This window comes from Lissotriton helveticus, chromosome 7, assembly GCF_964261635.1.
Source record: "Lissotriton helveticus chromosome 7, aLisHel1.1, whole genome shotgun sequence".
Classification (NCBI taxonomy): domain Eukaryota; kingdom Metazoa; phylum Chordata; class Amphibia; order Caudata; family Salamandridae; genus Lissotriton; species Lissotriton helveticus.
Genome location: NC_136068.1, coordinates 1002660876 through 1002687559, shown reverse-complemented (window position 1 = coordinate 1002687559; position 26684 = coordinate 1002660876). Strand labels below are relative to the sequence as shown.

The following is a 26684-nucleotide window of genomic DNA, read 5'->3' as shown; positions in this document are numbered from 1 at the left end:
TGCCCAAATTAAGCATCACACCCGAGTCAAACTGACTAAACTAAGCTTTTTTTCTTTAAACCCCGATGCTAGCGTGAGCCAATCCTGCCTTGCTGGCTTCCAAACCTATAGGATGGACAAACATCAAAACAGCAGACACAATCACCCTCTGAGTTATGGCACATCACCCCTCTCGCTAGCTGTAGCCCAACAAGGTTATCTCAGATCAGCTTCTCATTTGATTATATCAGAGTTTGATTGGTGGTTTGCAATTCTGACGAGAAGTAAAACACCAATAGCCCGGAAATACCCAACCCCAGCACATCCTCTCTTGTTTCCGAAGCTAGTCAGGCCTCCCTGGAAATGACTCTTTTTTTTCCCGCCGAGTTCTTTCACGAAAGGCAATTACACTGGTGCGAAGAGATCATGTCATCAAACCGAGATTTAGTACTCTGTGTTCTAACCACGATTTATCGTTCATTTCTAATTCCAGAGTGTCCTTAGAGCCCTGCGCTCAGACACAAAGACACCATCACTTCAGCGAGCCGCGCCCTGGACGTCTTTCCTGCGTGCAGGTGCGTGAGTAACCTTCTGGTAGCGCCGGGGTCACCGTCATATCTGACCTCACCACTGCGCACCACCTTAGATCTCTCGCGCGCATGGGGTATCACGATACAGTAACAGCAACACGGAAGGTTGGAGGTTCATTTAATGGTGAATGAAGCTTTTGTTTTTAAACCAGAAATCATGTGGAGAAGTGTGGCTCAATGGTTAGAGCGGTAGACCCTGATGCAGAGGTCTAGCCTGGGACCAGGGTTCAATTCCCCACCTCGGTGGGTCTTGGGCTCAAAAATTCCACAGACCTGATAATTCTCGCCTCGGTGCCTATTCCAATCATGGGGTCCCACTCTGCAACTCTGGGCAATAGCTTGATTAATCTTCACAACAGCCCCCACAACGCTAAGGATGCCTGGCCTCCACCTTGGGGGTGCCCAGGAGTGGACACCTCACAGGGAAAGCCAGGATGGGTTCCACAGCGGTATTCGTACAAGCGCCTTGAGACCCTTGTGGGTGAGTAGTGCACTATACAAGTATCAATTTACATTTACATTTTTAAGAGCGCGGGCTATCAAGCCATGAGCAGCAAAAAATCAGGACAACATGGCAGGCGACGAGAAGGACGGGCGATATATGGGCCTCGGAGTGGCAGTATGTTTTGAATGTAAATGTGACAGCAAAAATTACAGTTCATTGCAGAGTTGGCGCTCGAACCAATTCAAGCTTTATTTACTTCTTGCAATCCACAGTACCCCTAATGTCCATCCGGCCTGTCATCACGTCCAGCTGTCGGAAGACCTTTCTCCAAGCCTCACTTGGGTCCCTCATACCCTCCAGCAAGAGTGATGACAGGCCGGATGGACATTAGGGGTACTGTGGATTGCAAGAAGTAAAGCTTGAATTATTTGAGTAGGGGAGGATGTTTGGCTGGATGAGACACTGTTTCTGAGGCCTGTTCACTTGCTCTAAGTGCACAGGGAGCAGAGCTCTTCTAGACCTATTGAGAGCCCTTCTGGTGGGTGGCAGCTAATGATACCTGCTTCCCAAGGCACAAGTCCCAGAAAAAGAAGTGGGGGGACTGCCAATATGGAAATGACCTCATGACGTCACGGGCTGAACGTGTCCCGGTGTCTGAAAATTACACCGGGACACGTTCAGCATATTCTGAGGTTTACATCTATAATAATTGTGTCTGTGTTATCAGGAACAGTGGCAGCTCCTCCACTAAGGCAGAGGAGCATCGCCCCACTGCTCCTTGATCAGTGCAAAAGAAAAAGAAAATGATAATAACAAGAAGTTATTATCATTTTATTTTTCTTCGCTCCAGCCAGGTTGAGCTGGGCTGGCTCGGGGCAGAGGGAGCAGGAGTGGTTTGCACTTCCTCCTTACGTGTGCATGACAACTTGACCGGCCCTCAAGTGCCACCCCAACCGTCATGCGCACTTGGCATGTTCTCCATTGGGCTGTGTTGCCCAGTCATGTGGAGAACATGCCCAGCCTCTCAAGGCACTGCTTTAGCGGTGAAACTGCCCTCTGAGACCAATCACGATGATTGGCTGGGAGAGTCTGGAAGCCTGGGTGCTTCGGCTTCTGCCAGCTGACGGAGAAGAGGCGTGTGGCTGGTGGAGAGGTGTGCGGCGGCGGAGAAGTTAAGTTTATCTTTTTATTCCGTGCCTCACCACCTCCCTTCAGGGGCAGCCGCCACTCATCCTGAACTCATGTGGACTGAACTCCCCAACAGTTATGTAATGAAAACTAGGGTAAAAAAGTAGTTTGGATGTAATGGTTTCTATGCTTTCTCTAGCCTCATAAAATCTAATCTCTATTTACATCGAAATATTATCTAAAGCATTACACATTGGCAGAGTTGCTCTGTATGGTTGAAAGTCAGCAATAGAGGCCCACAAACTTACAAGTACAACTTGTTAGTTTTTCTCCTAGAGGTGTAGGATCATATAGGTGCCATTTGACACTGGCTGCCAACTGAATACTAAGCTCTGGTTGGCTGAACCAGGGGGCACTTAATGTGACCCTTATTATAATCTAAAAGGGTAACGGTCCCCTGCCTTGCTATGGGGAAATTGTCATGGCGGCCTTCCGTAATTTGGAGGACAGATTTTCTAAATGTACCTTTGGAGATGCGGTCTACCTGTGCCCATCTATGTAAAATAAATGCTGTTCCTCTACAAATAGACCTCCCTCCCCAACCAGAGTACATTGAGTCACCATGTACATACTAACCCTCCTAGAGAGTTGCAAGCTTGCAATATTGTGATTCCTGTCTAGAAAGTGAGCCCTTGAATGATTGGCAGTCTTTTGTGAGACCATACAAGTAGGTCTTTGATGTCTGGCTTGGGTTTGGAATACATATCTTGATTGTCTTTGAGGACAGGGAAAGGAGCCTGCATAACTGTGCCCCTCACCTTTTCTGGACACCTTAAATTCCAAACAAAGTCATTTTCTGATGGAGTGCTGGACCCCTATCCAGATTCCTTATAGTGCTTAAGTGTTGGGCCTCTACAGCCAGGACTTTTAGATCTACACGTGGAGGATGCATGTGGATTGAAAAGTAATTCCTGCATAATTGGAGCTGGATGCTGCTCATGTCCTCTGATCAGGGACTATAGCTGGAAGATGGTCTACCTGGACCTTGACCTTAAGTGACTGGATGACTGACCGCAGTGCTTGTTTAATGACCCGTTGGACCCCACCAACATAAACGGAATCTCAGCACTAAACACGCCCACCGGTCCATCCTCCTTACTCTGAAGAGCTGATCCATGAAACCATTAATGGACCAAGATCCCAATGCACCCTGGGGGTACCAGAAAAACCAAATACATGAAATAGAATTTTGAACTCGCAACCATAACCACAAGCTAACGAAGGCTCCATGACAAAGTTGGCTGTGGCAAAACTTTAAGGAAAAGGGCCGAAATCAAGCCAAAGTAATGTATAAGTATTGGTTGTGTTGCATGGACTTCTTTTTTGGAATCCCTCTGCTTCCTATCTAAAACTAGCCGACTTCCCAGTACTAAAGGCCTGGCAGTTGTACAGTCTGAAATGCTGTCATCAATAGCTACTTTGCTTCTTACCCTGTTTTATTTAATCGTTTAATATCGGTTATATAGTATCCATATAATCTACTAACACCACCTATACAGTATTTGCATTAATCATCTACACAGTTAGGGCAATTATAATAACATCGTAACAGTGATGTCATCAGCTGAAGAAAACCTAAACAATCTCAGAAAGTTTTAACCAGTCTGCGGCGATACTGCCAGATTGACTGCCCAGCCATTGAATTGAGTAGAGGCGATGATTCGAAGCCTGAAGCCATCGCAGATATCTGGGCCTCGAGTCTGAGGCCTCACAAATCCAGGACCACTCACTTAAAAGGGCCTGTAGCCACGTTCCTGTCTACCTTATGTTACGCTTTGATGAAACTGGTTTAATAACTACAAGAACAAAAGACATCTAATGTTCACCTTTGCCCGCCATTTTCACTACTCTCTTAATGTCTGTGCAAATGCAAGGCAGCATTGTTCAAAGCAATACTCATGGCTGGGCATTGACCATTGTTCGTTCTGGGGAATAGTGCACTGTAATGAGACCAACCTTCACTCCACCTCCAATGAGCACTCGGCTGGCACTGGAAGCTAAGGTGGTCTTGCCTAACCGCAGCCCTCGTATGCAGGTGGCGGGATTATCAAGGAGAACAGGATTTTACTTAGGTTACTTCAAGGAGCGTCCATCAAACCACAGGATGTGGTGAAACCGCTACAAACACACACACACACACCCACACAGATATGCATGCTGATGTACACACACTCACAGATAGGCACTCGCCATGCACGCACAATACACACAACACATAAAATGCAAATACAAACAGGAAATGTTTTGTAACTATGCATTGCAGACAAACTCAGTGGTAGTCACACACAAGTCAGGTACAGATGCCAAGGCCCCACGAAAGAAATTCATGCATGTACAAAGTCAGCTGTGTATTCAGATATTTACATGCAACATGATCGGGCACATCAAACCCTCACACAATTTCAGAATAAGACTCAAGAGAGTGCACTAAACCAAGACGTGAGCATGATAACAGAGACACTGCCTCAGAAACTGATCTTGGACGCACACAAGCAAACACATACATGCACAAATGCACCACACAAACAGAAACAGGCAGGAACACATTCACACACGTGAACGTACACACACACACAATCTAATGCACATATATTCAAACTCAGATAGAAGCCCAACACACAGGCCCACGTGATCTATCCTCTCATCACTCCCACCCTCGCACCCACCGTGCTTCCATATTCCATATTCCACCCACCACAGGTTATAAAACATCTCTTGAGCAATTTACTCCAGATAACTGCACACAGCAGCGTCTTTAATGACCAGGCAGGGGAAATCAGGGAGGTGTTTCTATGAACATCCTAATGATATATCTGCCCGGGAGGACATGCTCTTCAAACCCTTGCCCCCGCAAAATCAACTCTTCTCCGCGGCGAAGCCAAAGAGGCTCCGCGGCTTCGTAACCTGCCGGGCCCTGCTTCGGTACTAGCAGCATCAGGACCACAGATGGAGCAGGCCTTGCGCTTTTGCTGCCCCGCTTTGGGGATCTGCACAGTGAGGACGCCCCGGACTACTCGTGCACCTACTCTACATAGAGTTTATACCACAGTAGAATAGGCATGGGCCATAGAAAATGTTACTGCTGCCTTGCATATTATTGCAGTGCCAGGAAGAGACATATTAGCGCCACGGAAGGACTGGCCATTCTGCCTCTCCGGCGTATCTCAATAGTCCGCAGAAAAGGGAGCTTCTTTCACAGTGGGTGGACAGGCCCCGTTCCAGTCACAGCCTCCTGCAGCGTGGGGGCATGATTTGAACATTTTGCCGAGGCTGGTTTTGTTTCCAGTCCTGATCTAGCTAGCGCCGGCGAGAACTGCTGGAAATAAATTAATAAACTCAGTGGTCATTATTTCTCGACCTTGGGAATTCAACTTGTGACTCATGAAAGATCTATTCTCGCTGCAGTGCCTGGAGGCACAGAATACGGCCTACGGAGCTGTACAAAATTAGCTCACCTACCCACTGAATGCTGGAAGTTTCCAGCACAAAGAATGTTTTGCGACAAATGACAAAAGAATGACATGCAACCATTCCCTAATGAAAAAAGAAAAGCAAACCCCAAAAACGAAAAACACATATTCTGCTGTTGAACAAGAACTTCAAACCATCCAGTTGATAAAAATCACATCCCTCTTTCTGGCAAGAACAGAATTCTCCATAATCAAACAATGAGTGACCTCCACTGATTTACAAGATTAACGTTCGCTACCATATAACACAATCAATTCTTATCAAAGTAGAGAGACATCCACACCTCTTGCAGTAATGATATCCACCTCACTTCAGTGGACAAGAAAGACAAGAAACTCACCAAAATCATACAATAAAACCCTTACCTCCCTCCCGTTTGACAAAAATATCAACCCGCTGACAGCTCCCACTTATCGCGAACGATATCCCCAATACAAGAGCTAGGGTCCGCTATTACCCAACAACAAGTATTATGGCTTTAACTTTCAATATGCTCACATCCACCCATCAAATGACATCCAAAAGAATGATATTCAAGCACTCAAGAGAAAAGACACATATCCGTTTAAGGAGAACGACAACCACCCACTGAACATGAATGACATCCATTCAACCTGAATGATAACCACTAGCATCCAACAATAATGACATTCAGTCATCCAACAAGGCTAGCATTCTACAAGAACAGCATTGAGAACCACAACAGGAATGACATCTGATTCCATCCAACTTGAATGGCCCATCCTAAAAGTGACATATTCTAACATCAAACTATAACATCCCTTTAACCCAGGATATTTTCCATCACCTTACATCGAAACAGAATTGCATTCACTACCATACAAAAAAAATCATTTTTTTCATGTCTAGTAAGAAGGATAAATATGACTGTCCAACAAAAATCACACCCATCTGCCAAAAAAGGTGGCATTAACTACTATTCAACAGGAATGCCACATGCTGTCATACAACAAGAATGAATTTCACTTATATCCAATAACATTCACCCAGCAGATCCAATACAATTTACCAAGCAGACCAGAATGTTATGATCTAGTTTCCAACACAAATTGTATCAACAACCATACAAAATATAATCATCCACCAGGAATGACGTCCACCATCCTCTGACAAGAATGGAATATACCACCAACCAACAAAAGTGTCATCCAGCATCATGCTGCAAGAATAAAATCAGTTAACAATAAACACAAATGAAACTTGTGACCATCCACCAGCAACATGTGTACATGGCATCCACTGCTAGCTAACGACATTAAGATCTGCCACCACACAACAAGAACAATATTCACTTTCATGTAAAGAGAATTACATTGCTCATCACCCATCAACTAAACTACCACCCCAAAAATTGCATACACTTCACTCCAGCAAGATTTACATCGAAGATCATCTGACAAAAAGAGAATCCACCACCGTACAACAAGAATGGAATCCCTTTGCACCCAGGAAAAAGTACACCCACTACCATCCAACAAGAACATCTGCTACATTTTAAAAAATGACACACTTATCTAACAAAAAATATATCCACAGCATCTAACAAACTTGAGAGCAGCTACCATCCACCTAGAACAACATGTGATTATTTCATTCAGAATTATATAGGCCAGCGGTTCTTAACCTTTTGGCTTCTGTGGACCTCTACTTAATCATTACAGGCACCTAGGGACCCCCTGTGAATCATTGTTGTAATTTCCAGGCCCCCCCACTGAGTCATTATTGAAAGGCGAGGACCCCGGCTAAGCATTTTCGATAATTTGAACCACTAAACAGTAAACCGAAAATACAGAAAGAATCATTCATCAAACAAATACACAAATGATGCAATATGTTATTCAATTTAGAAACAAATATCTTAAAAAAATAACATTTTAAAAGAGAGGTTGGAGCTTTTCTAAATTCCATTAAGGGCACTCATCCATGCTAATTCCTTTTGATGCATTTGTACTGCTCCCACAAATCAATCTGACGATGCTAACTTATTTTGTAGCTTTCAATTTCAAATTTCTTTACATTTACAGAACGTTTTTTTTTATTGTACATTTTTTCTTTTTTTAAATAATCGTTATTAATGTGCTAATATTATTATATTTTCTTAACAGTAGCAGCCCCCATAGAATGCTTTGCGACCCACAAGGGTCTTCGGACCACAAGTTAAGAACCACTGACATAGTTATCATCCATTAAGAATGAAATATGCCACAATACACCAAGAATGGTACCCACCACCAGTCAATAAAAATGGCATCCACCACCACTCAAAAGACTGGCATCCATTGCCATCTAATAAAAATGTTAGGCACTGAAAGAGTGACTCCAGTACCATCCAATAAGAATTTGCTGCTGCAGAGATTGAAAGTCACTATCCTGCAGCTAGAATGACAGCCACACACAAGACTGGCAACCTGTACCATCCAACAGGAATGACACTAAAGACTGTCCAACAAGATTGACATGCTTCAGTACAAGCAAAATGGCATCAGGACGGAACCAACTACCAATTAACAAGCCTGACAGTCACCCGCCCAGCAAGAAAGACACCCACCAATCAAAGAAATATGCCATCCTTCCCCTACCTGCCAAGAACAGTATCTTCATCTCAGTGACAGGAAATACATAGTTCCATTTGTCAAGGACGTTGTTTCCCCTGCCCTGCAGCCCAAATTACTTCCTCGCTCCATTGAAAAAGAGCAACACCCGCCCTCCACCTTACAGGAACCGCAACCTCCACCCCATTATATAAGAACATCTTTATGCCACTTCAAAAGTACATAGACGCCTGTCAATAAGGCATCGAATATTTGCCCTACAGCCAAAACGTCCACCCCATGTTATATTAAAGAGCAACATTCATCCTTCTGATAAGAACGCCATGCGTTATCTTATAAGAATGATATCAGCCCCCCTATAAAAATATCGGTTAATAATGACATGTACCCATTCCGAGAAGAATGAAAACCACATGACGGATAACGTCCACCCACCACTATAAGATCGACTAGAAATGACATGCACGCCATCCCAAGAAAGAAGGCATCTGCTCAGGTCTGTAGGAACGGAATTCTGTGAGACTGACATCCACCGTGAGGACAACCAACCTCTCGTGACTGACAGCAGTCCTATAGTACAGAGAATCACATTATGAAACAACCAGATGAATTCCATTTTAAAGTAACGATTTGCCCCATCCTACGGCTATTGCACTGGCCACGTCCTGTAAAACGGATATCTCACCCATCCTATAGGTAGACACACACCCATCCCTCTCAGTAATCACTCACACCACCCAAGAACGCCGAGAACAATTCCAGAAGGGCTGGTAGCAACTCCATACGACAATAAGTAGTTCATTCCATCCTATAAGGAAGTCATTCACTTATCTACCGTATCCTATTAGAGGCACACGGTCCAGCATTTACTGCATCCTATAAGAAAGAAATCATTCAACCCTATAAGAAAGGCGTTCACTAAAAAGACTATGACAACGATACAATCCACCCCCTCTCCAAAGAACATTGTGAGCCCCACCCTATAGGAACGACATCCAACTGGAAGCACAGAGCCCAAGTCTGACAAGAACGTCGTTCCCCCGCCCCCTCTGAGAAGAACCCCCCCTCGCATCGATCGCATTCAACAGTGTGGAGCAGCGCAAGTTCCTCTGCCAATGTGCAGAGCTTCCCCCACCCCCTCCCTCCCCGGGCAGGCATCCGTGCACGAGAGTGCCGGAGGGCTGAGGCTGGGTGGGTGGGGGCGCTGAGCGCTCCCCTCAGAAATGCATCCCGGTGGGGTAGAAAAGAGGAGCACGGGGTCTGCGCTGCTTTATTCGAATGGCCATTTTAATAATCGCGCGGACAGGAGCGGGGGTTCCGGTTCTGCCTCCAGAATGGCTTTAACCTAATAAAACGCGAAGCGATTACCGTCAAATTAACGCCATGGGAATGCTGCACGCGGGGGAATGAATGGGAGCGGGGGTCGGAGGAGTTTGGACAAAAGCCACAATTGACATATACAGAGGGTGCGAGCGAACGGTGCGGGGTGGAGGGGTGGGGGTACTCCACCTGATGGACGCTGTCACAGAGCCCATGTGTCTTTGTGCCGACGCGCGCCTTGGACATGCTATGAAGCCATAGACATCTCCCCCTTGACTCCCACCCGGGACCAAGACAGACCAGGAAACAAAGCAGCGCGCGCGTGGGTCCACTCCTGCACCTACTGCCAGTGCTCGGGCGGAGAGGCACCCATGGGTGCCAATTACAGGGGTGATGGCTAAAACGCAAGGGCTCTCGCTGCGCAGGTTGACGTGGGGGCGCTGCAAGGGCGGAGGGTTGGGACATTTTGGGAATATATTCATAATTTCAAAAAGTGTAGGGATAGGTCAGTCATTTGAAAGGACAGTGGAAAGGTCTCAACTTAAACACGTCACCCTCTCCCTCGACAACAACTGTTACATCCATACAGTGCGCGCCCCACTTTATCCCCCGCACCCCGTATTTATCATTCTGTGTAGCAACATCCAGGTCTGTGAACAGGTGCAACGGATGTCTGAATGATCATCTAATGCGGTTCGTCGCGAAGCAGCGGGCGTCGCGACCCCCCACCCCTCCACAGACACTACACACATCCAGAGTACGTAACATTCCATATTGCTATCTTCATATCTAAGCAGGGTCCCCTCTCGTGGTTGCGACGGGAGGGTGGGTCGAGGGTCTCTATGAGGCACGGCGCCCCTGCCCCCTCCTGTTGCGCCCCGGGGCCCCTCCCAGGGGCCACACTCACCGATCTGGATGTTGTTGGGGAAGTTGACCCCGCACACGGCGCCTATGAAGCTGCTGCAGAGCAGGGCCAGGAGCCGCAGCATCCTTCCTGTAGCATTGGCGAAGCAGAGGGCGCCCAGCCTCCCACCATAGGCGCTGCTCCCCCCTGCGGGAGCCGCTCTCCCTCCCGCCCCCCTCGGCTCCTGCTGCCGCCGTCTGCGGGGGGATGCTCCTCTCGGGGTGGGGTGGGGGGCGGGGAGCCGTCCAGGGCCCAGGGGTGGTGCTCGGTGTTTTTTGGGTGCTGCTTGTTGCTCCCAGTGCCCGCGCTCGGTGCCGCTCTGGACCCAGCACTTGAGATGCCGCCTTAACCACAAGTGACAGCAGGATTAACTGTGGCAGGGAGAGGGAAAGGCGGAGAGAGAGCCCTCCTTATTCTCAGCCTCCCTCCCTCCCGCTCGCTGCACTCCGTCAGGCTAATAATCTGCCTTTCTTCGCAGGCACACAGCGCACACACTGGTGCTCCGTGGACCCCGGCCCCCAGTCCTCGTACACCCTTCCTCCCCTCTGCCGACCACAGCTTTCCGCTCTTAATTTGGGGGCCCTCCTTCCCTCCCCCAAAGCCCCCAAGGTTTCCTTCTGACCATTGAGGCGAGAGCAAGAACATGTGCCCAGATTCCGGCCTCCTGTTTCCCGCACCCCCCACCCTCACAAGCCTGAGTCAGCACTTTCACTTTCCAGTCACTTTACGGGCTTTGGGGCAAAAGGGGAAGAAAAAGACGCGAGGGAAGTAAAAGGTGAGGGAGGCGTAGTGAGACTGGAACGCGTAAAGGAAGAGTACAGAATGAGGGAAAGACACAAGAAAGGAGATAGAAAGATACAAATATAACAGGCAGAACAATTGAAAGAGACGATGTAAAGGGAGGAGAGAAAGGGAGATGAGGATAGAGAAGGCAGGAACTCGGATACGAGAGATGCGGGCAAACACTCTGAGAAAAAAATGAGAGGGGAAGGAAGGAAGAAAGGACTTTAGAAGAAAGCAGAGCAGGGGAAGGAACGAAGAAAAGGTAGGAGAAAAAGAAGCTGGGAGGGGAGAGAATAGTGACAGGTGGCCGTGGACCGGCAGAAGGAATAAAGACAGCAATAACGAACAGGCGACCCATGGACGACGTGTGTATGGACTGATTTCTAAAATATCCACCACACATATATTTCTTGATCAATCACTGACCCCCCGCCCAACCCCCTACCACCCCACGACCTCCGTAGAAACAGGCGCTGAACCCTAGGCCGAGCTCTGATCTATTCGCCCCTGCACTAGTCACACTGGATGTGCCCAGAGTTCACCTCCATCCCTGGGCACCCACGGATACTGCACCCCACCTCTCCTCGCACCTTCATGCCGATGGGACCCTGGCCTGGCTTTGCTGAAACTTTTACCCGATTTCTCGCATCTCTTCAGATTTCTCTACTCATACCTTAATTAGCCATGTTGCAGGTGCACTTCACATGCTTCGTCGCAAGAGAGTAGCCCGAAAAATAAAATATTCCCATTTTAACCATGTCTAAAGTAGCTCTGAACAAGTGGTCGAGGCAATGCTTAATTTGAGCCGGTGGTTTCCGATACACAGCTCCAGCACTTAATTGTAAACACCAGTGCTCGTGACAGTCTGCCATAAGTTGGCACTGTCTGGCTAATTTAGACGTGACCACAGCAACAGGTAATTAGTAATTTAATATATACATTAAAAATGACTATTACCTGGCGCTCAAGCCATTCCTATAGCTATGGGGTCCTGAAATTGTAGGAGTGTGAGGTGTAGTAGTTGTGATGTTACTGTGATTGGCAGCATGGCAGGAGCAATGTGTGGTGCAAGCTGCAGTGGCCCCCCTGACGAGAGCCCCAGCACCTATTGTTTTTTACAAATAAAGCACTGGGACGCGGCAAACAAATTCTGCACATGTTCGGGAGATTGTGCCCCTTAAGATAATTCTGAATTTCCCTTAATTCCATTCCTTTTTGCTCTTCTTTCCCTCATCCCTTTTCTGTATTTTTTTTATTTGGATTTCCTTCCTTCTTTAGATCAAATGTGTTCTTTTTTTCAATCCATTCATTCTTCTTACTTTGCCATCCATGTCTTCAACTTTCTTTTTATCCATCCTTCTCTACATCCAGCTTTGTCTTTTTCCTTCTTTTTTCATTCATCTATGCATCCATCCATCTGACCAGCCGCGGCCGTTAGTGGGAGTACCGGCCGGGCGGTGACGTGGGCAGGGGGAGGGGCAGGGTGGGGGGTAGTAATGTATAGATTACAGACTTTAAAAGGTAAGTAAACATAAAAATAAATAACACAAATTTTGTTGCACACACTGCGTCGCATTTGGTGATGCAGTGTGTGCAACGGAATTCGTTTTATTTATTTTTATGTTTACTTACCTTTTAAAGTCCGTAATCCATATATTACTACTCCCCACACTGCCCCTCCCCCCGTCACCGCCCGGCCGGTACTCCCACTACCGGCCGCGGCTGCATCTGACACCCTATCTTTTCTCTCCATCTATTCATCCTTGTTGTGTGCATCATGACTTAGGCTTGACTCAAGGATTTGTGGTGTCTTTAGACCAGGAGGGGTGCCATAAATGCTCCATCATAGGGATAGAAGCCTATTGCCAGGAGTTAGAGGAAAAATGGGGACACCTTGTTTTCCAATCAAACTAGGAAAACAAAGGCCAAAAATACAACACTGTTCCAAAGGTAATCATTTAGAAACATTCAATACATTGACAAGGATTATCACATTCAGAACCTGTTATGACAAGAAATGATTTTAAAGAATACTTCAATGTAATCATTGCATACATTGCATAAAAAAGGTGAAAATTCCAATACATGGAAAAGTACTACATGTGATGGCACAGTGAAAGTGAAAATAAGGTAAGAATGTGTGAAAAAAACATTTAGTGTCCATAAGAAAAAAGTATCTTAATTGTTAGACCTGGTACTATTGACGTGGGTTTTCCCTGCCTTTTTTTGCTTTTGCCTCATGTGTTTTTGCTGTGTTTTGCTGGTCTAGACAATTTGGGCACTTTGCCACTGCTGTTCAGTGCCAAAGTGCAAGTGCACCTTTTATAAATTGTTGTTATGGATTGTTGATTCCATGATTGGCATATTTGATTTACTAGTCAGTCCCTGGTATAGTGTACTATGTATGCCCAGGGCCTGTAAAATGAATGCTGCTAGTGGATCTGCAGCACTGATTGTGACACCCACATTAGCAGCCTGTAAAGTGTAACTCAGGCCTGCCATCACGGTGCCTATGTGCAGTCTAGTACTGTCATGTCAACTTGGCAAGTGCACCCACTTGTCAGGCCCTAACTTTCCCTTTTGTTACTGTTAGTCGCCCCTAAGGTAGGCCCAATGTACCCCTGTGGGCAGGGTACAATGCATGTGAAAGGTAGGACATGATCTGATGTGTGTGGCATGACCTAATAATGAATTATGGCCAATTTTGTTTTTCACTATTGCAAGGCTACCTGTTCCCCTAAGATAGAATGGGGAGTTTGCTTATAACATCTTATAAACATTACTTTCCCTGGGAACAAGGTAGGAAAATAAAGTTTAGTATGCCTGAAATCAGATGTTAAAATGCATCTTTTAGCGAGGGTGATTTTTACATTCTGTGTTTGAAAATACCACTTTTTGAAAGTAGGTATTTTCTTGCTTAGCCATCCAGTGTGCCTCTGCCAGGATGTGTATTGCCTATCTGGCTGTTGGTGTGACAGTGGCTGGGGAGGTGCATTGGATCCAGAGAGTCTGATGAGTCAGGGCTGGGCGAAGAGACCTGGACTGTATGTAGAGTAGAGGGTGGAGATTTCCTTTCACCTGACTGGGCCTGGTCTGCCTTTCACAATGCTGTCTCCTCCTCCTGAAAGGAAGCTGCACCACTGAGGGCAGAACTGGTTCTGGCTGGGCACAGACATTCCCTGCCATCAGAGTACAAAGGATTTTGTATTATAAAAATAGAGGCCCAGACCCCTCAACCTTAGATTACTTCTGGCAAAATCAGGAGGAACCTTTGTCAAGGAGAAGAGCTGGAGAAACTGAGGCGTACTGCCCCTGTGCTGTTTGCTATCTGAGGTTGGCCTGCAGTGGCTACTTTCTGCCAAGGAAAGGTAAAATGACTTTGCTGTTTGCTGTGTCCCCTGTTTGAGGAAGGTTCCCAAGGCCTTGAAGAAAAGCTTCCCTCCTTTTCTGAAGTATCATGGATACGTAGACTTCACCCCCAGCTCCCCTGAACTCCCTTGCTGGGAGTTCTGTCATGCTAAGAGGTGCCTGCTGTTTGTTATGGACTTCTGGAGGCTGTTTGCCGCTGCAAGCTGGAAAAGTAATGTAACTTCGAGAAGCGTGCCGCATCTGCATTTGTTTCTGACGCATCACGAAGAAAACATCACAGCAGCTGCCACGGCTCGAGAAATCGGCACACGCCACATCGAGAGCACCGATCTCCAAACTCCGAGGTCACCACACTGATCCCGATGCAAGTCATGCTGTGCAGCCGCACTAACTCAAGCATCGTCCCTGATCGACACGTCACCTCCCCACGTAGTAAGAAACCGACGCATCACATCTTCTCTGATAAGGAACCGATGCACCACCTCCCCATGCAGCAGTAAGGGACCGATGCATCCCCTCCCCCAGAGCAAGGAAGCTATGCATCACCTTCCCAGCATGTAAGGAACCGACGCATCACCTTCCCTGCGACCCTTTTTGGTTTTGTACGTAACGCATCCAAGGTACTTTGCGTGAAAAGTATTGCACCTGCAATTTGCTTTGAACTGAACTATTTCTACCATCTGAAAGTAATGTTTGTATTACTGTATTGTGGATTTTTGTCATTTGGTGTTGTTTTGGTTTAGATAAAGATTACCTATTTTTCTACACTGGTGTCGTGTCCATTTGTAGTGTTTTCACTGTATCACGGTATGTGTTCACAAATGCTTTACACAGTACAAGTACCCCAACACTCAAAAGTGATATCCCTTTTCCCTTGAGTCCAACCTTAATAAGCAAAACTACATTCTGTTTTCTCAATATATCACTGATAACAAGCAAAGATGGATTCGTACAAGAAAATGTGCTTTTTAATTTAAGCAAAACATAAAATTTAAGCAAAACATTAGAGCATCATAATTTTCAAGCAAAGACCATAAAGATCCCTTATTCTTCAAGAGGCATAACAATTGAAAGGCTAATTGTAAAAGATGTTTGAGGCTCTATAGTCTCGATCCAAAAGCGCAACAGCCGACACGTGTTTCATCACATCCAGAGACTTCCTCAAGGCTGCATAGACAATGACATGATCTTATATTTTGTACATGTTCAAATATGAAATTACCCCATTTGTAGGGGATTATTTTCATCATGGAGCTTACTAAAAGGCCTTTACACTTAAAATGTGCAAGATAAGAACAAGAAGGAAGTGCTACAAAATCAAAATAAAGTGAGATTTCCAAGGAGTAATAGATGAACCAAAATTGTGCTAATGATGTCTGGAGAGAGATATCAGAGAAAAGAAGAAACAAAGACCCACTTCCAAGTGATGTACAACAGGTCCCAAGTAATCCTTGCAAGACAAACATTGTGCAATTTTGATTATGTAGCACTTCCTTCCCCGCAACCCTTTTTGTTTTTGTGCATGACGCATCCAAGGTACTTTGTGTGAAAAAGTGTCGCATCCGCAATTTACTTTGAACTGAACTATTTCTACCATCAGAGAGTCATATTTTTATTACAGCATTGTGGATTTTTGTTGTTTAGTCTTGTTTTGGTTTAGATAAAGATTACCTATTTTTCTAAACTGGTGTGGTGTCCATTTGTAGTGTTTTCACAGTATTACTGTATGTGTTCACTAATGCTTTACACACTGCCTTTGAGATAAGCCTGTCTGCTCATGCCAAGCTACCATGGGGGTGAGCAGGGGTTATTTTGTAAGTGTAACCCCTTACTTTCTTGGTAAAAGGTTCCTAGCGCTGCCAACTAGAGACACCCATTTCTAACATTAATCAACAGGAAATAAGTTACAGGGTGAAAACATTTAGAGAAATAAATAAATGAAATAGGTTTCTGAAAGTCCGGCAATCAATGCAAATGTAGTTAAGATATAAAAGTCGGTGTTTGATCCTTAACCATTATTTGACAAGGTCTTCCTCTGGACAGAACTGTAGCAATCTGGCCCTAAAGGAACATAAGAGAATTCAATGTCCATGCACTGAGAAAAGTTGGTGACCCTGTATGCCAAGTGAGGACGCTGTGAAGATTGCTGCTGTGTTGATCGGGCCATGGCCCGTTTGTAGAGTGACGTCTAAAACCCCGTATGCCAGGTGGGGCTGCTGTGAAGATTACTGCTGTGCAGATCAGGCCGTAGCCCATGTGAGGAGCGAAGTTGATCATCCCATATGCCAGGTGGGGCCAGGGGGAACAAGGCTAAGAGAGGGTCATTGAGAGGTAGAGGTTGTCATCAGAGCTTAATTTCAGCCTGTGGTTTCCGGTGCTCAAGCACAGGCACTTAATCATAAACATCGGCGCTTATAGCTCGAACTCGACCCAAAGGTATTGGAGTGCTGACACATACATTATTGGTAGGCACAGGAGTTCTGTTTTAGGCGGCGCTTACTAGAGAAATGGACTGGTGCAAGCTGCGTCCTGATGAGAGCCCAGGTACATTTTTGTTTTTACAACTTAACCACTGATTATCATCATGATAACACCTGCAGGCCCTGACTGAGGATGTGTATCAGGAGTGTCAAATTCCTCCCAGCCCCAACAAACTTGTTGGGAGGATCCAAGGACCTTCTCCTGTATCTGGAGGAGAGTCGAGGATACCTGGCTGCTGTCCCAGCTGCACCACATGCGTAGAACACAAGGGCAACTGACCACTACCCCTGCAGAGCTGCACGTGCCAAACTGAAGGGAGAAAGTTGCTGCATTCTCTATGCCTGCAAAGGGGGGCGGGGGTGCTCTCAGAGACCCTGGTCATGCAGGTCCTGCTGGTGCAGGTAAGACAGAGTGACGGGCTAGAAGGTCCCTTGGGAACTTGCCTGCCTTATATTGCTTCTGCATGGAATACTTTTGACTTTAATTGGATTTGGAGTGAAACTCCTGAGACTCAAACAAATAGTGGGACTAAACCTGAATGATGCTTCTAGTGAAAGGGGAATGACCACTACCAATAGCAAGAGGTGAATGGGACTCAGGAACCATCTATTGAAACACTAAAGCCGTGATCTAAGGGGAACTATGTATAATTTTTGTGAATGCCATAGTTCACTTTGTTTTAGTATATAAATTCTAATTTTTTCATAAAAACAAATATTTGACCCTTCAATCATTTATTGCTGCTATTGAGCATACTTTGACTTGTGAGCCTGTGTTCACCCACGTGTGTCTACCTTCCGTGAGAAATCTTGGACTGCTAGACCCGTGCTGCCCCTGAGAGTCAAATGCTGAAAGGGTACTTGGCTCTGTTGCTCAGGATCTATAGTAGGTTGGGCCCAGGACATCAGGAGCAAAAGCCTTGAACCCCCATGTTTGGGCCCAGTAGCTGCCGGTTGCCCAATGGCTCTCTGAAAGGGGTTCTGACAATCCTCCTCTCCATTTAACCATCATCCATTATTTCTCCATCCTCCTTTTCTCCATTCATCCCTTCATCCTCCTCTACATCTATCAATACAACATCCATCTTTGAATCCATCCTCTTTCCAACTTTCTCTACATTTATTAATTCATTCATCCATCCATCTATCCACCATCCATGCATCCACCCCTCCACTCTCCATCATTCTCTTCACTTCCATTTCAATAGATCGTATTTCAGAGCTTCTTACAAATCAGTCTCCGATCCAAGCCAAACAAGTCATAAGCAAAAACTTAAATGTTTCGTGTTACACAGAGTTAACTCTGGGTGAAGTGCTACGCTACGCTCGCATAGTTTGCAAAGTTTGCGCTACTTCGCGCATTGCAGGTAGCACAGTGAAAACATGGGTAGCGTAGTGGTCATTTTTTGCTTGCTCGCTGTCCTCAACGTCAAGTTGGCGACCGCGAGCGAGCAAAATGACATCCTGGCGAGACTTTTTCCTCGTTCGCGATCAGCAATATCAAGTTGCCGATGGAAAATAAACCTCCCGGCGAGATTCTCAACACGGGGAAGTCAGGTTTCTCATTGCGAGTGGTCGCGTATGCTCGCGATGAGAAACTACCAGTCCGTGTTGAGAAAGCTGCAGCTAAGTAGAAATCTATTCGAGCGGCAGAAAACAACCGCTTGCACTGTGCAAGATGCGGTTTGCACTGATTGCACAGTGCGGACAAGCATCCGGCACTGTGCAATCAGTGCGGACAGCATTTTGCACAGTGCACGGCGCACTTTGCATAGTTTGCGTAGTGCGGAGTGCACTTCGCGTAGCTACGCTTAGGACTACTATGCAAACTATGCCCAGGGTAACACAGACCGCCCAGTGACCACCCCACCCAGCTCAAGCTGGCAAAGTGGTGGCTTAGTGATGCCCCTGTTTCTTCGTCTAGGTCTCACATTATTTGTATGCACCTACCTCCATTCATTGACCCCTCATGTGACCCCCTGCTTTTTCTTCCCCCGTCAAAACTAGCCATGTAGTTAAACACCATCCTAGTTGCCCCTAATGTGTTGCACTGATTCTCCTTGATCAGTCACCACACAGGTGTTGTCCTACACCCCTTAGTTTGTAGGAATCCCCAGAGGCTTTGTCCGAATGTATTCGGTCTACACAGAGTTTACCCATGCACCCAATGACTCTGCCCCATCCCGGGCCTTCCCACACATCACTGTCCTCAATCTTAGCTCTCTCACACGTGCTACACAGTACCCTCTTTCTTCTCCCCTCCACAGATGTTGTCCCTGTGCCTGCACAGAGCTTATAGCTTCCCTGCAGGCCTCGCCCCAGTGTGGCGCTCTGTGACCCTTTCATGTTCCCTTACAAGCTTCATCCTAACCTTCCAAGCTGCCCAAAGTCCCTGGCCTGCTCTGCAGGAGCCCTCGCTTCCTGGAAGCGAGTGAGAGGCCTTGAGGAAGCTGCGCAGACGGTGGCTCATTTTGCAGGGTTTTTCATTATTGAAGGGAGTTTTGACACGAGGATTCAGACAGTATTATGAACACAGCTACACGTGACAGCATAAACAGAAAGAGAGGTAAGGTTTGGGCATCTACCTGAAACAAAAGGGGGGGGGTCTATTGACAGCACCCCTTTTTAAGAGAGGCAGCCTGCTGAAGTGATGGAGGTAAGAATAATAGGTAGTATCAAAAAAGGATGATAACAAACTTTGATCGCATTTTATGATCATAGGTGGATTGCAGCTACCGAAATGCTCAATACAAAGAACCCCCTGCTTTCCGACCACACAAAAAAATATATTAGTTTATCACTTACCGTGCCATAGGGATTCAATCTGCATCGCACTGTTGAGACCTAATAAGTGGAAACATGTCTAGAGTTTCTTGTGCTTTCTTTCAGAGTCAAGGTTAGAATGTCGCTATTGGATTGGGCAAAGATTTGCATATGATTGGTTCTTGTCTGTAGTGGCACATTGAGCAAAGAAATGCTGAGACGGAATGCTGTCCAGAGTAATTATCAGTGTTAAGCCAATACAAGTGTTGTAACTTAATTATCTTAATTGTATCTTCCCCTTAGCTGCTCAGCCAAGATGGATGTAGTGTATGCGTGGAATGTAGAATGCCTGATGAGAGAGGGTGTAGAATGTTGGTGTGCCTGCTGGTTGGAGAGAATGACAGTTGGAGTGAGTGGGCTGAGTGGCTAAGATGCTGCTCCTGGTGGGATTCCCTTTGGACCTATTGAAACCTGTAACATCTTATGAATAAACCCTCTACGTGAAAATATACCTCCTGGCTACCTCTGGTCATCTGTACAAGTTTACTTACAACATTTTGGCGACGAGGATGGGATGTACAAGTTTACTTACAACACCAAGCCTTTCCATTAATCGTTTTTTCTTTGAGTCATTCTAAGTGTCAGAGGAATTCACAGACGTGGGTCCCTTGGATCAGTGTGTTCCAGGATCTCAACCTTTGTCTAGTTGAAGAAGCTTGACAACACTGGTATTTGTTTGTGATGACAGAATGAACATGAAAGAATGAAGTGGTACACTGCCCAGAATAGTTGTCAGTGGTTAGGAATAATTCAAGCATTTCCATATATTTCTGCTTTTTATAGTGAGTTGCTCAATGAGTAGTATGTATGTATGCATGTATACATTTCTAGAATGCAAACTGATCCGAAAGGCAGCGGTCCGCTGTGCATGTGTTATATGTATTTGTAAGGTGCACTGTCACCTGAAAGGCTATGGTGTATGTGTGCCCAGCCCTGCCTATGGTAGGTTGATTCATTGAAAAGCCAGATCCTCAGCTTCTTGTGGAATTCAAGAAGAGAGGAGGAAGTTCTGAAGTGGAGTGGGATGTCATTCAACACATTAGGAGCGATGACCGAGGATGCCCGTCCTCCTGATCTGGTTCTGTGTATTGGTGGGATAAGTGCAAGTAGAAGTCCTGCAGAGAAGTGGTCTCCGGGTGGTTTATAGAAGGATATGCAACAGTTCAGGTAGTTGGGGTCTGAGTTGTGCGCCTTGAATGTGTGTGTGAGGAGTTTGAATTGAGTGCTTTTATGTATAGGGAGCCAGTGTAGGTCATTGAGGTGTGGCCAGAGACACTTTCATGTATTATGTCAAAAGGACAACCCTCTATGCCTGTGGGAACTAGGGTCAGTGTTAGATCTAATGCTTTCAATCTTTCAGGGACACATCGAAGCCAGTCAGAATCCTCTGCTCTAGATAGGATGAGTACTATACATGTGTCCGATAACCTGTGCTCACTCTTAGGTAGCTTGGCACCAAGCATTCAGGCTTATCGTCAGGACCCAAGTGCAAAGTATTGGCACAACACCACCCTCACACAGCACTGCCCTATACCACAAAAAGACTCCACATCGTATGTATAAAACACTTGTCTTTGTATTACACACACACTAAAATCAAAATGAGATACACATTGTGTTAGATCTGGGGTCTCTAGTTGGCAGAGGTAAGTACCAATGTCCAAATAGGGACCCTTGCCTCTAATCAGGGTAAGGGGGATACACTCTTTAGATAACCCCTGCTCACCACCTTTGTAGCTTGGCACGAGCAGACAGGCTTATCAAAGGCAATGTGTAAAGTATTTGTACCAACACTCACACTAACACAGTGAAAACACCACAAATGGACTCCACACCAGTTTAGAAAAATAGAAGTATTTAATCTAAACTAAACAAGACCACAATGACAAAAATCCAACATACGCAGTTCAAGGATATGATTTTAAAAGGTTGCGTTAAAATAATCCAAAGTTGCGTCACGTTTTAGCCAAAACTACCTTTAGATGCGACAAAAGTTCCAGGGGAAAGCTGCAGCGTTGAATAACAAGCAATGCATCACTCCTGAGACCCTGTTATGTTATGTTATGTTATATTTATTTTTATATAGCGCACGGCTACTCAAAAAGAGTGTCCCGGCGCTTTAATAATGAGACCTACAGCGAAATAACACAACACAGTAATAAAAACAGAGTAGACGGCACAGCAATAAAAAAGGAAAGAGAAAGCCTAACGGGTAAACAACCAGGTTTTTAGACCTTTCCTAAATGCAAGTAAGCTAGTGGCTCCACGGAGTGTCAGCGGCAGGGTGTTCCACAGCTGTGGCGCCAGCAGTCCAAAGGAGCGTCCTCCAATGCGGGCTCTTTTTACACTCGGGACAGTCGCCAAGAGCAGAGATTCTGATCTGGGAGAACGGGCCGGCTGGTAAAAGGCAAGTCTCCTTTGGAGATACTTAGCACCCACAGCATGGAGGGCTTTATAGGCCAAAGTTAATGCCTTAAAGGTAATCCGCTTGCGGATAGGCAGCCAATGTAAGGTCTGCAAAAGACCCGCAGCACTGGCTCGCCTATTTAGGCCATTAATGGCTCTCGCGGCAGCATTCTGCACGACCTGGAGCCGCTGCAGCAAATATTCTGGCAGGCCCAGGTAAAGGACATTAGCATAGTCCAACCTAGACCCGATCAGAGCCTGCACGGTCAGCTTCCTATGTTCTTCAGACAAAAGGGGTAAAAACTTCCTCAGCATCTTAAGGAGGCCGAAACAAGTGCCCGTCACCCCTAGGATCTGGGATCTCAACGTCAGACCCTTGTCCATCTTGACCCCTAAGTTCTTAGCTACTAGAGATGGACAGGATGGTGGAAACATGTTAATGGGCCACCAGGCTTGCCAGTCAGGATCCGACGCACACCCGAAGAAGAGTACCTCAGACTTCTCGGAGTTGCACTTGAGGCCGCTCCGATGAAACCATCTAAAAACAGCCTCAAGGCAGTCCCGGATACTCTCTCCATTGAAATCTCCTCCCCTCTTACAAGAGAAGAGGAGCTGTGTGTCGTCGGCATAGGATACGATCCGGGCCCCAAACGACTCCGCCAATGCCGCCAGAGGGGTCATAAAGATGTTAAAGAGGGTTGGGCTCAATATAGAGCCCTGCAGGACCCCGACTCCCAGTGGCGGCATCACGGCCGAGTCCGGGGAGGCCCAGACCGTTTGTCGGCGGTCAGCTAGGAAAGATGAAAACCAGCTGAGCACCGTCCCCCTAAGGCCAATCTCATAGAGCTTAGCGAGAAGGCCCTCATGGGGAACGGTGTCAAAGGCCGCCGACAGGTCCAACATGATCAGCATAGCCTTGCCCCCAGAGTCCAGCACCCCTTTAATGTCTTCCGACACCTCCAGGAGCGCTGTCTCTGTACTGAGATTTGGACGGAAGCCGGATTGAGTAGCGTGCAGAATCTCATGCGTTTCCAGGAAGTTGGAGAGCACCGTGTGTATGTGCTTCTCCAAAATTTTCATGAGAGCTGGCAAAAGAGAAATTGGTCTATAATTGACCGGTGCCTCAGGATCAAGACCAGGCTTCTTCAGCAAGGGGATGACCATTGCCTGCTTCCATGCTTGCGGAACCAAACCCTGGATCAGCGAGAGGTTCAAGAGTGGATTAGCCAACAGGTTTATAGCTTCCGCCATTTTTGCCAAAAATTTGGCCGAACAGGGGTCCAGGGGCGACCCAGATTTAAGATTGCCCATGAGCGCTAAGGAAGCAGGGGCTGAAATAGGTGGAAAAACGGCCAGCATCGGGCCTGATGAAACCACGAGGCACGAATCAACCTCAAGGCTAACCGACCCTACGGGCGCCGCCAGTTGAAAAGAGTCCTGGATAAGCTTAATCTTGCTGGTGAAAAAGTTAGCAAGATCCGAAGCCCAGGACTTAGAGGGCGTGCCTCGGGATGCATTGGGGCGAGGGGCCGTAAATTCTCTGGTGAGGCGATGCGACAACCCTGCTGGCCGCAGCGGGCATGTTGCGGTGACTATGGTCTGTATGGAGAGGGATGCGATACCTTGTATGGATTCCGGTGCACAGGTTTCGTAAGAAGCATTTCGCAAAAGTACGATGCGACGATCTTCGGGACAGCGAGGATCTCAGGTGCGGTGGCCAAGCGCAGCGCAGCGTCGATCTTCTCCTCTCGCGGCCCTTTGATGCGATGACTCTGCGACGACTCTCGCAGCGACGTGATGCAGTCCGCAAGCAAGTGGTGCGAGGATCTCACCCAGTGACAACAGGCTCTGCGACGATACTCGCAACAATGATACTCTTCCCGCACCGAAGCGATGCGTTCCGTAAGCGAAGGATACGTCAGTTCTTGCAGCAGCAACAGGCGCTGCGATGATCTCGATCTTCGCGGCAGTGGGAATTTCCTCGCACTGATTGGGATGCACTCCGCAAGCGAGCGATGTGTGAAACTTTGCAGATTGTCTTTAGTTTCTTCTTATCCAGCTTCCCAACAACAGGTACAACTTCCAGAGGCACCACAACTGACCCAAGCACTCTAGGAAGGACAGAACTCTCTCAGTAGAGTTCAGGGGGAAGCTGGGGGTGAAGTCATTTTGTTCCTGGGACTTCTTAACAGGGAGCCAGCTCTATTTGGGCCCTTGGAGACATTTTCAAGCAAGGGGACACAGCACAAAGCAAAGTCCTTCCCCTCTCCTTGGCAGCAAAGCAACTGCAGGTCAGCCCACAAACACACAGCAGGACATTCCTTCCTCTTCAGTCTTCCAGCTTTCTCATTGGCCGAGGTTCCTTCTTGATTCCAGGATGACCTAACTTCTTGGGATCAGGGTCCCAATATTTATACCCCAAAATCCATTGTCCTCTGAGGGCAGAGGGGCCTTTGCCCAGTCCAAACCAGGTCTGGAGCACTCTGTTGACATGACTCCTTCTTTCCTTTCACAGTGCAGGGCAGAAACATCAGATGCCCCACAGGAGGTGGAGCCAGCATTGAGGAGGGAAAGCACAGCCCTGAAGCAGTTTGTTGACATGATTCCTTCTCTCCGTTCACAGTGCAGGGCAGATATATCAGACACACCACAGGGGGTGGAGCCAACACTGTGGGGGGCAGGCACAGTCCTATTCAGGTCCCAAGTGCAACTCCTCCCTCCCATCTAGATGCAGATCTCTCTATTCACCACTGGGTGGACTCATTCTGTCTCCTGGAATCCCCCAGCCCTGTCACTCAAACTCCAGAAAAGGAATACACAACCTAGCAGGGGCAGGCTTGGCTAGTGAGGCAAGAAAATACCTACTTTCTAAAAGTGGTATTTTCAAACACAGAATGTTAAAACCAACTTCACTAAAAGATGTATTTTATCATTCTGAGTACAGGAATACTAAACACGAATTTCTCCATGTTCCCTGAGTCAGGTTGGATTTTAAAATGTTTTAATCTAACTGCCCATTCTGGCCTATAGAGAAAAGGTAAACTTGCAATAGTGAAAAATGAAAATTGTTGTAATTTACTATTAGGACATGCCACACACACCAGGGCATGTCCTACCTTATACTTACAGTGCACTCTGCCCTTGGGCCTTTCATAGGGGTATCTGATATGAAGAAAAGGGAAGGTTTAGGGACAGTCAAGTGGGTGCACTTACCAAGTCAACATGCCAGTACCAGACTGCACACATGCTCTGCAATGGCAGGCCTTAGACACATTTTACAAGGCTGCTTCTGTGGTTGGCACAACCAATGCTGCAAGCCCACCAGCAGAATTTGGTTTTACAAGCCCTGGGCACATTCAGTGCACTGTACTAGGGTCCGACAAGTAAACCAAACACGCCAATCATGGAATCACTAATCCATACTTCAATCTACAATAGGGAGAGCATATGCACTTTAGCACTGATCAGCAGTGGTAAAGTGCCCAGAGTCCTTTTGCCAACAACCACAGGTCAGGAAAAACAAGGGAGGAAGAAGTAAACAAAAACTTTGGGGATAACCCTGCAAAAAGGGCCATTTCCAACACATTGTATATAAACTTTACAGTTATGTGCAATTGGCGAACTTCCCAGTTGAAATCAAAATGAGATACACATTGTATATACACTTTACAGTTATATGCAGTTGCATAACTTTCTCATTTGGAGAAAGGCTAATCAGTTACTGGTCTTTGCCTATGCCTTGTGACTCAGCCCCTCAGTCACTCAACTTCACCAGCCAACAATGCACATTGCCCCTGCTGTCGCTCCATTGACTAGACAGGTGAAACCACCTAACACAAAACAGTTACTTTGTTTCATCCACCCGGAGTAGGTCATCAGGCACTGGACCTGCACGAGTGTGGGATCACAATCTCCCCCATAGACAAAAGGTTGCAACCCAGAAAGCTGGAGTGCTTCCAAGTATGGAGAAATTTTCCACTCAGGTGGAGGTATGAACTGCCGTAGCCCCCGACAGTCAGCTACAGGTGGCCACCAGGCACACAAATCCCCTCTGGCTTTGTCACGATGTTCTGAACAACAAAGTACCTTGTGTTGTGGGTCAGGGAGAGGGAACTAATGACATTGGACAAAGGCTGTGATGTCAGGCAGTCCTGATCTATAGGTCAAAAAACAATCACTGCTCCCGGCTCAGTATCCCCAGCACCCCTTGGACACAACATGCTCTGGAGCGCCAGCTAGCACAGGTCCTCTTGGTTGCAAGCACGGGTCCCTCAGACTCTGCAAGCTTCCTCCACACTATTCAAACTCCTTATGTCTCTGCATCTTAGGTGGCTGCTGATCTTTATGAGTAAT

General features: G+C 46.7%; 1 protein-coding gene across 4 annotated transcripts in view; it reads right to left on the bottom strand.

Moving 5' to 3' along the window:
* The window catches only part of GRIA1 (glutamate ionotropic receptor AMPA type subunit 1), a 559324-nt gene extending 548544 nt beyond the window's left edge, over window positions 1-10780 (bottom strand). For all 4 annotated transcript variants that reach the window (XM_078653641.1, XM_078653640.1, XM_078653642.1 and 1 more), the window contains exon 1: window positions 10474-10780. In XM_078653641.1, coding sequence (XP_078509767.1) covers window positions 10474-10555 — 82 coding nt within the window. In that variant the 5' untranslated portion in view covers window positions 10556-10780. The remainder of the gene's footprint in view (window positions 1-10473) is intronic.
* Window positions 10781-26684: the final 15904 nt, after the last annotated feature.